The sequence below is a fragment of the Saimiri boliviensis genome, chromosome 4 (genome assembly GCF_048565385.1).
Source record: "Saimiri boliviensis isolate mSaiBol1 chromosome 4, mSaiBol1.pri, whole genome shotgun sequence".
In the NCBI taxonomy this organism is placed as follows: Eukaryota; Metazoa; Chordata; class Mammalia; order Primates; family Cebidae; genus Saimiri; species Saimiri boliviensis.
The window spans coordinates 17,888,692-17,904,258 of NC_133452.1; the positions used below are offsets into that span (position 1 = coordinate 17,888,692).

At 38.2% G+C, this 15,567-nt stretch overlaps 1 protein-coding gene across 25 annotated transcripts in view; it reads left to right on the forward strand.

Moving 5' to 3' along the window:
• Positions 1–15,567, forward strand: part of SYNE1 (spectrin repeat containing nuclear envelope protein 1) — a 518,258-nt gene that overhangs the window by 473,793 nt on the left and 28,898 nt on the right. For all 25 annotated transcript variants that reach the window (XM_074397242.1, XM_074397246.1, XM_074397241.1 and 22 more), the window contains 5 exons: positions 3,342–3,504; positions 9,885–10,072; positions 10,938–11,088; positions 14,180–14,362; positions 14,632–14,769. In XM_074397242.1, coding sequence (XP_074253343.1) covers positions 3,342–3,504; positions 9,885–10,072; positions 10,938–11,088; positions 14,180–14,362; positions 14,632–14,769 — 823 coding nt within the window. The remainder of the gene's footprint in view (positions 1–3,341; positions 3,505–9,884; positions 10,073–10,937; positions 11,089–14,179; positions 14,363–14,631; positions 14,770–15,567) is intronic.

A 15,567-nucleotide genomic window follows, 5' to 3' on the forward strand; every position in this document is an offset into this window, starting at 1 on the left:
AATATAGATCCAACATATTTGTAGAAGTATGTATGTGTAAGTACATATATATCTGTGTGTTTGTAGATAGATTCATATTTCAGCATTAAGAAGCTGGACAATAGGATTTCATAGTAGAATCCTTTTCAAGAAAGGCTAAATACCTGTAATACACACTGGACTGTGAAAGAACCATAAGCTGCAGGGACTTACAGATTTATCAAGCTGCTAAACTTACCCAGACATGTGACGTCTGCAAGTATCTAATTTGAATGATAATCCTGGATGTTTAACAAAAGGAATGTTGCTCAGACTCCTCATAATGATAGATAAATAAAAATACTGCGATGCTTTATCCAAAAATTATCTTTAAAGAAATAGTGGAAAAAAACATGGGACATTTCTCCTAGAAAAGAGTGATCCTTGTCCTGCAAATAAATATCACGTTAAATACCCATGTCCTGCTGGCTCATATCTGCTCGCCCCCCAGCGCGCACGCATGTGCGCGCGCACACACACACAGGCACACACGCGCACACACAGGCACACACACAGGAACACACACACACACACACACAATGTTTTGCTATTTGTAGTAAAATATACTTTTTTAAAAATGAAAAAGAACCACCTAAATGTACACCCCCATTGACTTTACTAAATATACACATTTGTTTGAAAGAGGAACTTGTCCCTAATGGACTATATGAACACACATTTCCATGTCATGATGCCCTTGACATACTGCGTACTAACTGCTCTGACTTGGAACTCATTCAATATTACAAAAGCTATCCTGTAATTTATTTTGCTAGTGTCGATAGGCCTGTGGAACAGTATTTACTTGCATCCTTTTGTGCTTTGGATCTTTTGATCATATCTATAAGTGAGTTTTGAACCAAGAAAATGAATGAATTTTAATATTTGACAAATAGAACATTGGCAAATGTGGAACCTAGAAGAAAAACTTAATACACATTTAATATCAAATAAAAATTTTAAAATGAAAACATATTAATTAAATAAACACAATTCATTTAAAATATTAATTACTAATGTTTAGCAACCATTTAAACAGTACCCAATTTCATGCAAAGCACTGAATTTAGCATGGCCAGGGTAGGGAAATATCCAGATATGGAAATTCACATTTCCAGCTTTCCAAGAAACTTACCATGGAGGAGACCAATTCATGCATAAATAATACCAGGGAGCTAAAATAAGGTAGGAAAGAAACAAGCACTCCAGCCTCTAGTAAAACCCTAAGGATGTTACGAGGTTGCTACCAAACCCCATCCCCAAACCTAGTGAATGTCAGTTCCTACCATATCTGAAGACAAGAAACGGGTCACGTCTGAGAGGCGGCTGAGAAGGCATCCCTACAGAGGTAAAAGCAGTATGGACTTCTTGGTGCTATGTGCCATTCTTCAGGCCCGTTCCAGTGGATTTATTGATGGTACACTATTCTTTCAGTCTGGGGCACTGTGGCCAGAGCCACGTAAAATTCCATGTCCATGCTGTGGTCGGTTAAATGTACTCCACGAGCTTGGTACCCGGTAGCCATAATAAAACTGTCATTCACTGACTGATGCCTAGATGAATTTTGTCTTAGCTATGAGAGAAATGTGAGTGGGTTGTATGTAAAAGTTCTTGCAAATAGTGTTCAAGGCCAATGCCTTGAAGCGTCTGGGGGATAGGGTACAATTTTTATTTATAAAGCTAATTAGGAAAATCTTATCTCAAGTGGAATTTTAAGTCCTGATAAACATTGCAACATAGTTGCATTTTCTATCAGTAGACTGTATTATGAAACATGAACTTAATTTTTTAAATACACATTTTTCAAAACAATAAAAGGTAATGCTCCTAAGAGTGCTTTTACAAACTGAAAATGTGATTCAAAAAGTACTATTGAGCCGGGCGCAGTGGCTCAAGCCTGTAATCCCATCACTTTGGGAGGCCGAGGCAGGTGGATCACAAGGTCAAGAGATCGAGACCATCCTGGTCAACATGGTGAAACCCCGTCTCTACTAAAAATACAAAAAATTAGCTGGGCATGGTGGCGCGTGCCAGTAATCCCAGCTACTCAGGAGGCTGAGGCAAGAGAATTGCCTGAACCCAGGAGGCGGAGGTTGCGGTGCGCCGAGGTCGCGCCATTGCACTCCAGCCTGGGTAACAAGAGCAAAACTCCGTCTCAAAAAAAAAAAAAAAGTATTATTAATTACAATTATTAAAATATAGATATTAAGAGCTGACCATAGTAAAAATCCTTTAAAAGCCTTTATATGACAATGTTTTGAGGAACATTGACAAAAAGGAAAATTGATCATGTTGTCAAATAAATTTTCACTTGAGAGAGAAACATTGATTTATTGAAATTAAAAGAGAAGTGATGATATCAACTTTAAACAACTAAAAATGAATCCAAATGTTCAAAATACTTTGATTATGAGACATTTTCTTCAGAACAGTGAGTCTTGATCAGAGAAACATATCAGAACCACCTCAGGGTGGTGGCTAATATTTGGCACCTGTGGTTTGAAAACACCCTCTGTGGATTGTGTGAAAATCCCAGACTGAGAATCACTTATTCAAATGCCTGGAAGTAGGGGGGACCGGGGAATATCTGATGACTCTAAGTGTAAGTTGTCAATCTTTGAGAACATTCTATTGCAGATTCCTGTCTTAAAATCTATCACAAGCCTAGAGTCTTACAAGTCATGTTGCTCTTGACATTTTTTCAAGAAGATATATACCTCTTCAGTTGAGCCAAGGTGACACACTAGTAGCTTGAAGTGTTTTGCTCATCTGCTGTTTACCTCTGTTATGAGCAGTGCCAATTAGGTGGCCATATTTCCTGAACCGAAAGGTGAGACTTATAGTCAAAAGGTAACAGCAATTTTTAAATAAGCACTCTAATAGATCATTGACCATATGCTTATTATTACCATGACCTTTCTCTTTAGAGCAATCTGTGTACACTCAGCCATGTCAGGCTCTTTACAGGGACTCAATAATTGATTTTTGCTCTAAGTAGGTAGTAATGGAGTTGAGAAATATTACCTGTGTTCTTCCAAAACTTCTGATCATGCTCTGCTCACACTGAGAAAACTGTGCTCAAAACTAATTTATCTGTTTCTGCTCCTCTACCCTGGATCCCTGCCTCCTCTGCATCCTTGCTCCATTGTCTGTATTCAGCTCTAATTTCTGTCCTCCTTTTTCTTCTGTTTTTGGCTTCTTCCACATGAGTTTCTAACTCTCTGCCTACAAAGATTATAAGGCCTGGTGTTCTCCTCTGCACACACGGGAAACATGAGTGGGCTTCTCTTTGAAACAGGATGTTCCCCCTTTTCTGCCCACAGGGTGAAGAAGCTGAAGGAGACACTGGTGGCTGTGCAGCAGCTTGATAAGAATATGAGTATCCTGAGGACCTGGCTTGCTCACATCGAGTCAGAGCTGGCGAAGCCGATAGTCTATGATTCCTGTAACTCAGAAGAAATACAGAGAAAGCTTAATGAGCAGCAAGTAAGACTTAAAATTGAAGTGGAATTAATAAGCCATGGAATATCTGTCCTCCTGGCCAGGATGATGGAGTGAGCATGAGATGGTGACTGGCAATGGAAGGCCAGGAGGGAGCTAGGCAGGACTCGTGAGGAAGGGCACTTTGCCTAGACAGGGGATTGGGGCAATCCCCTGGTTCCATGCCGCTGCAGAGTTCAGCCTTACAAAGATGCTTGTGCCCTTGTATAGTTAGTGTCATCAGTTTAGCAAGAAGCCTTCTAAGATGGTAGGTAAGGTTGAGTTGCAATTATGTATCTAAAACAGTGCTAACAGATTGGTTTACTTATTTGAGAGTTACTAGCCCTAGCCCATTAACATACACTTAGAAATGAATGAAAGGAGCCCCCGACCAGTTCCACTTTTTTCTGTGTACAGTGTTTGGGGAAAGATTACAAGGCATACTTAGAATTTTTCAAGTTGAAAAATTTAGTTTTGCAAAACTGATTGCATGACCTGCAGATCACACACTGTAATTCCACCTTCATCTGGACATCTCACTGGCCGTGTACAACCCAACAAACAAAAAGGGATGATTCTAGCAAATGTATACAGAAGAAATTTTTACCTCACATCATTCCCTCTCTCGTTTATTCTTTTTTTTTTTTTTTTTTTTTTTCTGAGACGGAGTCTCGCTCTCTCACTCTGTCACCCAGGCTGGAGTGCAGTGGTGTGATCTCAGCTCACTGCCACCTCCACCACCAAGGTTCAAGAGATTCTCAGGCCTCAGCCTCCTAAGAAGCTGGGATGTCAGGCATGCAGCACCACACCTGGCTAATTTTTGTATTTTTAGTAGAGACAGGGTTTTGCCATGATGGCCAGGCTGGTCTCAAACTCCTGACCTCAAGTGATCCCCCTGCCTCAGTCTCCCAAAGTGCTGGGATTACAGGTGTGAGCCACTGTGCTGGGTCCCCTCATTTATTCTAAGTATATCAGACTCCAGTTGCCAGTAGTAAACATAGCAAATTCCCCACTAGAAATATTTTTACTCCATGCCTTTAGGTTGCTTTGAATATTCTGTCCATACTCTGTTCCTCTTCATTACATTTAGATCATTGCAGCAAAGTTGCTTAACTTTAAAATGCTATAAAATGTAAATATCTCCTATTTTTAACATCTTATAAAATAGTTTATGTACTTACTTCATTTTGCAAGCTATTTAAGCCAATGAAATAGGTGTTAAAATGCAGTTTGGGGTGTTGAGGTTTTTTAAATATTAAAATTATCATTAAATTATTGTTCTTTCTAATTAATACATAATAATTGTTCCTGTGTGGGGGGTACAATGTAATGTTTCAATACGTATTTGCATAATGTAATAATCAAACAAAATGAGGTAATTTGATCACCATATCCATCACTTTAAACATTCATCATTTCTTTATAGTGACAACACTCAAAATCTTCTCTTCTAGCTATCTTGAAATACATACTAAATTACATTGCTTTTAAAAACTTTGTTAGCAAAACATTTTTCAGTTTTTATGAAATTAAAGTTTTCTGATGGGTGCTGATGTTTGAGATCCTGATGATTGAATTGTAGGATCCTGGTTGGCATCTAGCTTCCCAGATTCTTCCAGAGAACATGGTAATGATATGTACAATGATGAGTTAAAAATGCAAATGACCAGTCTTGTAATTTTGCAAATGTATGAAAATCGATAATACAGTTAAATATGGCAAATTGATCATATGTACTTATAGCCCCACCTACTACTAAAACTCCAGTAAAATGATAGTAAAGAGGGAAAAGGTTAAAACCACAGTGGCAAGGAGACAGGAGAGAAAATGGGAGAGATAGATGACAGACATCCAACACAATTTTGCAAGATGGAAAGTGGATGGGTGGAGAAAGTTAATTAATTCCATGGAATTCCAGGCTCAGAAAGTAGAGATCAGATGAAGCTGAAAGCTGAGTTTGTCTGCTGAGCTGTAAAATGGAAGATTACTTGAAAATCTGAATAAGGTGTGCTGAGACTGGCAGATTCCTCCTAAGGCCAGGCAGCCAGGCAACTCGGCTTCCTTTACTGTCGCAGAAGGCCAGATAATTACTCTCTGGAGAAGGCAAAGCAGAAGGACATTGAGTTTGGGGATCAGGACACCATGGAGGCTAGAGTCACTATGTTAAAAATGGGGAGATGATGTGAAGGGCTCAGTATCAAATGTTAGGGCTCCCACCCCACTTCCCCAGCTTGGCTCCCACTGTGTCAGTAATCAGGCTTACACCCTAGCCAGGATAATGGAGCATCCTTTCTGGAGAACTGATCAGACAAGAGAAAAAGTACCTTCAATTAGTGATACTCAAAGCAACCCAGCAAAAGGCCAGACCAACTCACCACAGTGAAGCCTCCCGGTTGACGGACCTTAGGTGCATGCATAGCTTGTAGAGCTGACTCATTCCTGAATATGTGTGGGTAGGCAAGAATCCCCACCACTTAAGAAAGCTTCTGCCATTGAGAAAAGACCAAAATAAACAGGGGGAAATAAAGAAAGGAATAATTAGAGGAAACACATTGTAGAGAGAGGAAGAAAATGTAAACAAAACAAACCAAAAAACTCACAGAAATGAGAGGTTTTGCATTCATAAAATGCGCCATTTTTATTTTAAAAAGAGCTTTTAGAGTGGAGACTATCTCCCACAAGCTAAAACAAAAAGATAAATATATGAAAAATAGGAGAGAAATACAAAAATAAACATAATAAAATTAACAATAATGCAAGAGTTTCAAAATCCAATTCAGTTATTTTGTAAAAGTACCCCCAAAAAAGAGTAAAGAAAATGGAGATAAGAAAACCATCATAGTAGTAATGTAAAAAAATGTGTATTTATTATTAAATAATATATATTATTAAATAATGTAGTAATGTAAAAATATATATGCATTATTAAATAATATATATTTATTATTAAATATATATGTTTTTACATTGCTACTATGATAATCTCTCCATTTTGTTTATTCTTTCTTGAGGGGACTTTTACAAAATAACTGAATTGGATTTTGAAACTTTTGCATTATTTTTAATTTTATTATGTTTATTTCTGTATTTCTCTTCTATTTTTCATATCTTTATCTTTTTGTTCTAGTTTGTAGGAGGTTACACGTGTACACACATTACACATATATGTGTGTGTATATATATTCATGTATGTGTATTTATATTCATATGTATATCCAAAATGAAAAACATGCCTTTACAGATTATAAGGGACACATAAGTGCCCAGGAAGATGTCAGACAAAGCAAAACCACACTGTAAAATTGCAGAACACAAGGGATAAGGGGATCTTAAAGGTTTCCAGGATGCAATAAAATCTGTCTTCTCTAGAACAATACTGGAAGCTGGAAGACAATGGCTCTGCCTTCAGAAAGCTGAGAAAAATTATTTATGATTTAGAACTTTATACCTTGCCATTTAATATATAAATGTTTTGCCTCCTATGTACCCATTTTCAGGAAGCAAATGAAGGGTATGCTACATACACTAAAGTGAGAGGAAATTACAGTATGTATTTGCTACATACTACTATGCTACAGAGGCTGCGTATGCTGCATGCACTAAAGCAAGAGGGAAAGTACTATTCAACTCAGGAGGAAGAAAAAGGGAATTCCCAGAGTGAAGGCGCAGGGAAGTCCCCGAGGACAGCTGTACTGCAGCCAAGCCAGCACCTGTCCAGATGGGAGCAGGGGCTCTGGGTGCTCTAGGAGGGATGTTTCCAGGAGGAGCCAGGAGGGGCTAGATTATCTGATGGGCTTAACCACTCTGGAAGTTTTATTAGTTCTGTAAGAGAGATAATAGAAGCAAGCATTATAAATTTGAGAGAGAGAGAGGATTGTTAATTCCAGGAAAATGAGTTATATAAGAAAAGAAATAAAACCATAGCATGTTTTGTTCCTCAAATGCAAAAAATGTTAAATAACAAAAATCAAGAGAACAATGATCATTACCATAGCTCTGAGTCATAATAGTCATTAGAGTTCAGTCATACAGAAGTTTATTTCTTCTCTACTATAGAAGAATTCATAAAAGTAATTACTAAAATGGAAAAATCAAGCAATATCGATGTTACTTAGAGAAGTTATATATTACTGAGAAATATAGAAATAGGTCGAATGTGGTGGCTCACACCCGTAATCCTAACACTTGGGAAGGCCAACACAGAAGGATCCCTTGAGGCCAGGAGTTCGAGGCTACATTGAGCCGTAATCTCACCCCTGCACTCCAGCCTGGGGGACAGAGCAAGACCCTGTCTCAAAAAGAAATAAATTATTTTTTAAAAAACTAATGTTCAAAACCATGTTAAAAACAATATGTAGATAGTGTTGTAAGCATTAGATTATGTTGAAAAGGGTGTTAATAAACCAAGAACAAGGGGATTTAAAAAAACGAGTACACCACCACCTAAGTCCCTTAAATAATATTTCCACGTATTTGTGGGGTACATAGAATATGTCATTACATGTGTAGACTGGGTAACGATCAAGCCAGGGTATCTGGGGTGTCCGTCACCTCCAGTATTTATTATTTCTATGTGTTGGGAACATTGCAGTTTCCCTCTTCTAGCTATTTGGAAATATGCGGTAGATTGTTGTTAACTCTAGTCATTCTACTCTATCAAACATTAAAACTTATTCCCTCTAACTGTATGCTTGGATCTATTGACCAACCTCATGTCATCGCCCCAAAACACTCTTCTTAGCCTCTGCTATCTGGCATTCTCTCTACCTCCTTGAAATCAACTTTTTCAGCTCCCACATACAAGTAAGAATGTGTGATATTTGTCTTTCTGTACCCGGCTTATTTCACTTAACATAATGACCTCCAGTTCCATCCATGTTGCTGCAAACAACATAATTTCATTATTTTTTATGACCAAATAATATTCCATTGTGTATATATACCACACTTTCGTTATTTGTTCATCCATTGATAATCATGTTACCTTTTAATGATGGTGGAATTAACTGCTTAAAAAATAATGCAAATCGGCCAGGCGTGGTGGCTCACAACTGTAATCCCAGCACTTTGGAAGGCTGTGGTGGGCAGATCACCTGAGGTCAGAAGTTCAAGACTAGCCTGGCCAACATGGTGAAACCCTGTTTCTACAAACAAACAAAAATTAGCCAGGCATGATGGTGGGTACCTGTAATTTCCGCTACTTGGGAGGCTGAGGCAGGAGAATCACTTGAACTCCGGAGGCAGAAGTTGCAATGAGCTGAGATTGTACCAGTGCACTCCAGCCTGGGTGACAGAGTGAGACTCTTCTCTCAAAAAAAAAAAAAAAAAAAAAAAAAAAAAGCAAATCTTTGGATCTTAAAACCCAATTCTTGAATGCTAGCTCTTAGCACATGCATATATACTGTATATAGGCCGTCGGTATGTATGGTTCTACATTGGTGGATTATACCAACCATAGATCAAAAGCATTTGGAAAAAAAATTGCATCCATATACAGACTTTTTATTCTTGTCATGATTTTCTAAACAATATGATATGGCAACTATTTCCATAGCATTTCCATGTATTAGGTATTGTAAGTAATGTCAAGATGTTTGAAAGTGTATGGGCGGATGTGCATAGGAAGTATGCAAATAGTACAGCATTTGGTATCAAGGACTTAAGCATCCATGGGTTTTGGTATCCAAGGGAAAACCTGGAACCAATCCCCCAACAGATACCAAGAGATGACTGTATTGCATTGATTGATTGATTGGAATGAAAGTGATGTATTCGTGAAGTAGAGTCTGAGCCAAGATTATTTATTTATTTAGAGACTGAGTCTTGCTTTGTTGCCCAGGCTGAAGTGCAGTGGCACAATCTCAGCTCACTTCAATCTCCACCTCCCTGGTTCAAGCAATTCCCCTGCCTCAGCATCCCTAGTAGCTGGGATTATAGGCGCACACCACCACACCCGGCTAAATTTTTGTATTTTTAGTAGAGACAGGGTTTCACCATGTTGGCCAGGAGTTGTCTTGAACTCCTGACCTCAGGCAATCTGCCCACCTCGGCCTCCCAAAGTGCTGGAATTACAGGCATGAGCCACTGCGCCAGGCTAAGATTCATTTCTTATTGATTAAAGAAGTTAGTTTTACTCTTAGTGTGATGATTTCATTTGTTCAGTTTATATTTTGGAATTGCTCACGTAGCCAAAATATTTCTACATCCATTTTCTCATACTTTGAGCTTGCTGTATTTCATAAATAAGGCTCAATAAATGTCATACATTCAAGGAAATGAAATATTTGTCAAGGTGTAGCCTAGCCATTTATCAACACATGTTGCTTCAGTTTCTGTCATCCGTGTACATGTAATTGTTGGATAAAGCCTGTTGCATTCCCCTGCAGGAGCTTCAGAGAGACATAGAGAAGCACAGTACAGGTGTGGCATCTGTCCTCAACCTGTGTGAAGTCCTGCTGCACGACTGTGACGCCTGCGCCACTGATGCCGAGTGTGACTCCATCCAGCAGGCCACGAGAAACCTGGACCGGCGCTGGAGAAACATTTGTGCTATGTCCATGGAAAGGAGACTCAAGTGAGCTGGGATGCTGAAACAGAGAGGGAGGAGGGAAAGGCCCGAAAGAAACAAAAAATCACCCCGAGTAGCCATTGTTCACTATTTCCTGTTGGTTATTTCCAAAAATACCTATGGCTTCCTAAACTTGCTATTGTCTACATTTAGTTGGGAAAATAAGTAGATATAAAGGTAATATATAAATATAACAAGCCAAGTTATGTCTGACCTAACAGTTTAAATATAATATGGGAACATAAAAATACACCCCTGTCGAACAAGCATAACATCGCAGAATGTGTGGCTGTGAAAACAGTAACATTCTTTCATTAAAAATTAAATAATAAAAATACATTTATCTTGAAACCCTTTGAAATTGAAGGTGGCAGACAATCGTGCTGTATTACCAGGTGATCATCATGGCCATGTTCTCTGGTAAACTGTTGAAAGCTTGGTATCTGTCCTGCTGCCATAGATTGACTTTTGTCAGTGTGAGTTGAATGTTGGACTTAAATGGATTTTCAGACCTCGTTTTTATTTCCATCATACATGGTCTGAGTGCACATTGTAAACCTGTTGTTGCTTTTCTAAACTTGGTGCACACATCCAAGACAGCTCATGTGATCTGCTTATAATATTCAATTTGACTAATTCAAAATCCAGAGCTGCAGGACATGTTTTTTAAAAAATTAAAACAGCTGTTTTATTTTAGCTCCAACAGTTGTCTCTTTTGCTCACTGGTCAAATTTGGCTCGAGGCATGGTCATTGTTTGGCACAACAGTTGCTTGTGTGGGCACCTTTAATCCAGTCGCGGGCATCAGTCCTGGTTCTGTAGTGAAAACAGTCTCCAGTAATCAGAATCTGTTCTTTCGTTTTCTGCCTCAGAATCGAAGAGACGTGGCGATTGTGGCAGAAATTTCTGGATGACTATTCGCGTTTTGAAGATTGGCTCAAGATATCAGAAAGGACAGCTGCTTTTCCCAGCTCTTCTGGGGTGATATATACAGTTGCCAAGGAGGAACTAAAGAAATTTGAGGTGATTTATAATTCCAAATTTTTAAGCCTTATTTTGCTATTAAAGTAGCCAGGTGGCAGTTGGAGTTCCAAGACCCAAACCAGCTGTTCACCCACACGTTATCTGTTCAGATTGCTGGGTGAGGACATTGTAGCCAGCTTTATTATGACCTCATAAGTAGGCAAAGAATGGTCAAAAGGAGATTTATGTTTTAAGATTATCAAGAAGCATAAATAATGTAGTAATGAAGGGAGATTTATTAGAAAAGAAGAATCATGATTCCCCCCAAAAGATCTTGGCATAATTTTTATTTCAGAGTTATTCCACAATCAACTATCTTTTCTAAGATTAAGATATGATGTTTTTATACTATAAAAATCTATCTTCCAAATACATTTTTGTATTTTCTTTACCTAATCGCAGTGTGTTTGTGTGTGTGTGTGTGTGTGTGTGTGTGTGTGTGTATACATATCATTGATAAAAGAGTTGGCTCTAGAATGGAATAAAACATTTTCATTATAATTCATTTCTAAGTACACAGTGAAGAGTAATACTGGTCTTGAGTCACCAAAAGTTTTCAGTTATACTAACACAAAAATAGCTGTAGTGTAATCATATTCATAAAGAAAGAAATCATCTAATAATTGATTCCAGTACCTTGCCGGTTTGCATAATCTTGAGTCCACTCTGTCACTGTTATACAGTGAAGCTCCAACTTCTCAACCACCGTTCATTTTCATGGAAGACCTGACCTAGTCCAAAGTTGACCATTTTAAAATTCGAAGGTGTTTTTCCATTCAATTCCCACTGATAAGCAGTTGTGAACTCAGATGTATTGACTGCAAAGAGTTCAGAAGCATGCTGACCATTTTCAATTGCTAATTCTGCCCCAAGTTCCTCGAGATGTTTAGAAACAACACTGTAAATCCAATGAAATCTAACTGCATTCACTTTTACCTTACAACATCGGGTAATAGCCATTTACTGAGGCCTATGATGGGAAATACGAAGTTTGCTTTTTATTCTTATGGAGTTTAAAATCTCAGGGTTGTATATGAACAGCTATATGAATCTAGAAAAATGTTTATATGCTATGTAAAATGAATGAATTCCTCTGATGACTGAATGGTGAATGAATTTATATATAACTAGACCATTAAATTAGAGTAAACAATACTTTTATTCATATAAAAGATGTTCCCTTAGAAAACTACTATTAAAAAACACAATAAACTCTGAAATAGATTCCGGGTCATCTCAATGTGAATGAATGTGGTAGAAGACTGCTCAACTGCATCTTCCTACACTCAGCTTCATAAAGGTTAAAACCTTTTATAATTGGCTTATACTGCAAAGCAGATTATGTAAGATTCTCTCTGATGCTATTTTAGACTCTCAGATTGTATAGCAAAAATTAGCCTTGTAGTTAGCTTCTATAATGATTGATTTCATTATGTATCATAAATTTTGTAGTTAATTTTCTTAAGAGACAGAAATAAATAGCAGAAACAAAGCTGTGCTTGTGGGCAGTCTTCAGCTGGTTCAATCACATGAACGTTTGGGATGGATGTGGGTGTACTGAGGTTTCTGCCTGGGGGTAATCCATCCTTACCCCAATGAGCAAACATGTACTGTGACTTCCGGTCATGGCCAGAGCTGAACTTTCCTTACCACTCCCTTTGCTGGAGAAATAACTTAAGGCTTTTAGCCTGGAAGCTAGGATTTCCTAGGATGAAGGCTCTAAAAGCAGCTCTCAGAAGGAAAACCATTTAAGGGGCAGAAATGTGATCACATGTAAACAGTGTGATGAGCCAAGGAAAGCAGAATTTGGGGATTTGATGAATGCAATTCAATATATTAATTATAATTTTCTTTTTGGTCTAATGCCAAGATAAAAATCAGTCATAAATCATACAAATGATTTTTTTAAAACTTCATTTTATTTTGGCCAAATGATTCTTTTTTTTTTTTTTTTTTTTTTTGAGACAGACTCTTGTTCTGTCACCAGGCGCCAGGCTGGAGTGCAGTGATGAGATCTCAGCTCACTGCAGCCTCCACCTCCCGGGGTCAAGCAATTCTCCTGCCTCAGCCTCCCAAGTAGCTGGGACTATAGGCGCACGCCACCACAACCAGCTAATTTTTGTATTTTTGTAGTAGAGACGGGGTTACACCATGTTGGCCAGGATAGTCTCGATCTCTTGACATTGTGATCTGCCCGCCTCAGCCTCCCAAAATGCTGGGATTACAGGTGTGAGCCACCACATCCAGCCAAATGATTCTTATGCTATAGGGCTCTCTTATATTGCAGGGAAAAAGCAGGAAAGAGTATTTTACCTTCAGAATCTCTAAACTGTCCCTGGGATAGCCTCAAAAGTAAATAGATGCTACTGTGTAGAGTGGTGCACTAGCTCTAATATGTTTTACAAAAACTGAATAATTCACAGGAACAACAAAAAATAAACAGAGCATGTTCCAAACTTTTTAAAATACAAAGTTACTTGTAGTTTACTAAATTACATTGCTTAAAAGCTTATACTAGCTTTTTTTTTTTTTTTTTTAAGGTCTTTTGCAAAGGTAGTTTTAAGGATTTTCCTAATGGACAACAGAATTGAGGCGATTTCTAGATTTTTAGAAAAGTACATATTTTACAAATAAACAGTTCCATTATAGATATCTTTTCTATATATCGACACCAGAAATCTTGAACATCACACTCAGAAAAATGTTCACATTTCCACATATGTGTATATTTTTATAGTGGTTTGCTTTGTGGAAATATTTGTTTCTAGGACATTAATTATTTTAAAAGCTATGTGTATATGTATATTTGTGTGTCTATATATGTGTGGTGTGTGTGTGTGCGTATTTATTACTACTCTCCATTTTCACATTTTTTTAATTGATTCACTCCCTTTCCTTAAGCTATGCTGACTAAATTACTTGGCTATAACAAGGGGAAGTGTACCCTCATTACATGTCATTCTTTCCCTCCATGGTAGTATAACTTCCCATTCTCCAAGACTCTACAATTAAAAAAAAAAAAAAAAACAGGAGCCACTACTGAGCGTCCTTCACTGATTTCCCACACTGATATGCTTCTCTGTGGCCGTAGGCTTTCCAGCGACAGGTCCACGAGTGCCTGACGCAGCTAGAACTGATCAACAAGCAGTACCGCCGCCTGGCCAGAGAGAACCGCACCGATTCAGCATGTAGCCTCAAACAGATGGTTCACGAAGGCAACCAGAGATGGGACAACTTGCAGAAGCGTGTCACCTCCATCTTGCGCAGACTCAAGGTTTTTGCTGTGCCTCCTCTGTAATTTAGAGGCCGGAGGATGGGATTGGGCTGTTTGAATGCCATCTTGAGATTCAATCTCAGTGATTTTGTAAGATTGAGATGGCAGGAGTAGGAAACAGGAGGAGTGAGAGGGCAAAGGATGGCAGGCTTCTCATTGCTTGTTGAGACAATGACTTTACAGAACACTGGAATTCACTGTGCCATCTCCATATGTTTATAGAGACTTTTAGTAAAAATAATTGTTATTACTTTCCTCTTGCCTTCCAGCATTTTATTGGCCAGCGTGAGGAGTTTGAGACTGCACGGGACAGCATTCTGGTCTGGCTCACAGAGATGGATCTGCAGCTCACTAATATTGAACATTTTTCTGAGTGTGATGTTCAAGCTAAAATAAAGCAACTCAAGGTAATAGATTGTTTCTCAAATTATCAATTTGAAGAAAGCATGAAAAGGAAAGGATTTTTGGCTCTTTTTGTGAAGAACATAGCAAATAACTTTTCTTTTGAAAAATTAGTTCTGAACTGCAAATAAATTTAGAAAATACAAAAGATACAAAAGATAAGATAAAGAGCATTACCCAGAGATAACCATTATTGCTTATCTCTTACTGCTCTTTATCTTATTTGATACTGATATTGTTGTTGATATTTTTAATCATCAACTTGATTGCCAGGCTGTTAGGGATATTCTACTATTGTTGTTTTGTTTTGTTTTGTTTTGTTTTGTTTTGTTTTGTTTTGTTTTTAGAGAGAGTCTCACCGTGTTGCTTAGGCTGGAGTGCAGTGGCACAATCTCGTCTCACTGCAACCGAACCTCTGCCTCCCAGGTTCAAGCAATTCTTTTGCCTCAGCCTCCTGAGTAGCTGGGATTATAGGTGCACACAACCATGCGCAGCGAATTTTTGTATTTTTGTATTTATTTTAGTAGAGATGGGGTTTCACTATGTTGGCCAGGCTGGTCTCGAACTCCTGACCTCAAGTGATCCGCCTGTATTGGCCTCCCAAAGTTCTGGGATTACAGACGTGAGCCGCCTCGCCTGGGCTTGTTGTTGGTTTTGTTTGTCTTTCCTGATTTGTTCATAGCAACTTCATATGGCTCCTTTGACCTCTATGTCACCAAGCAATACAATGTTCTTATGTCAGGATTCCATTCCTCATAGTCTACATTCTTAGATGCCAAGTTAATTTTAAATACATTTTTTAT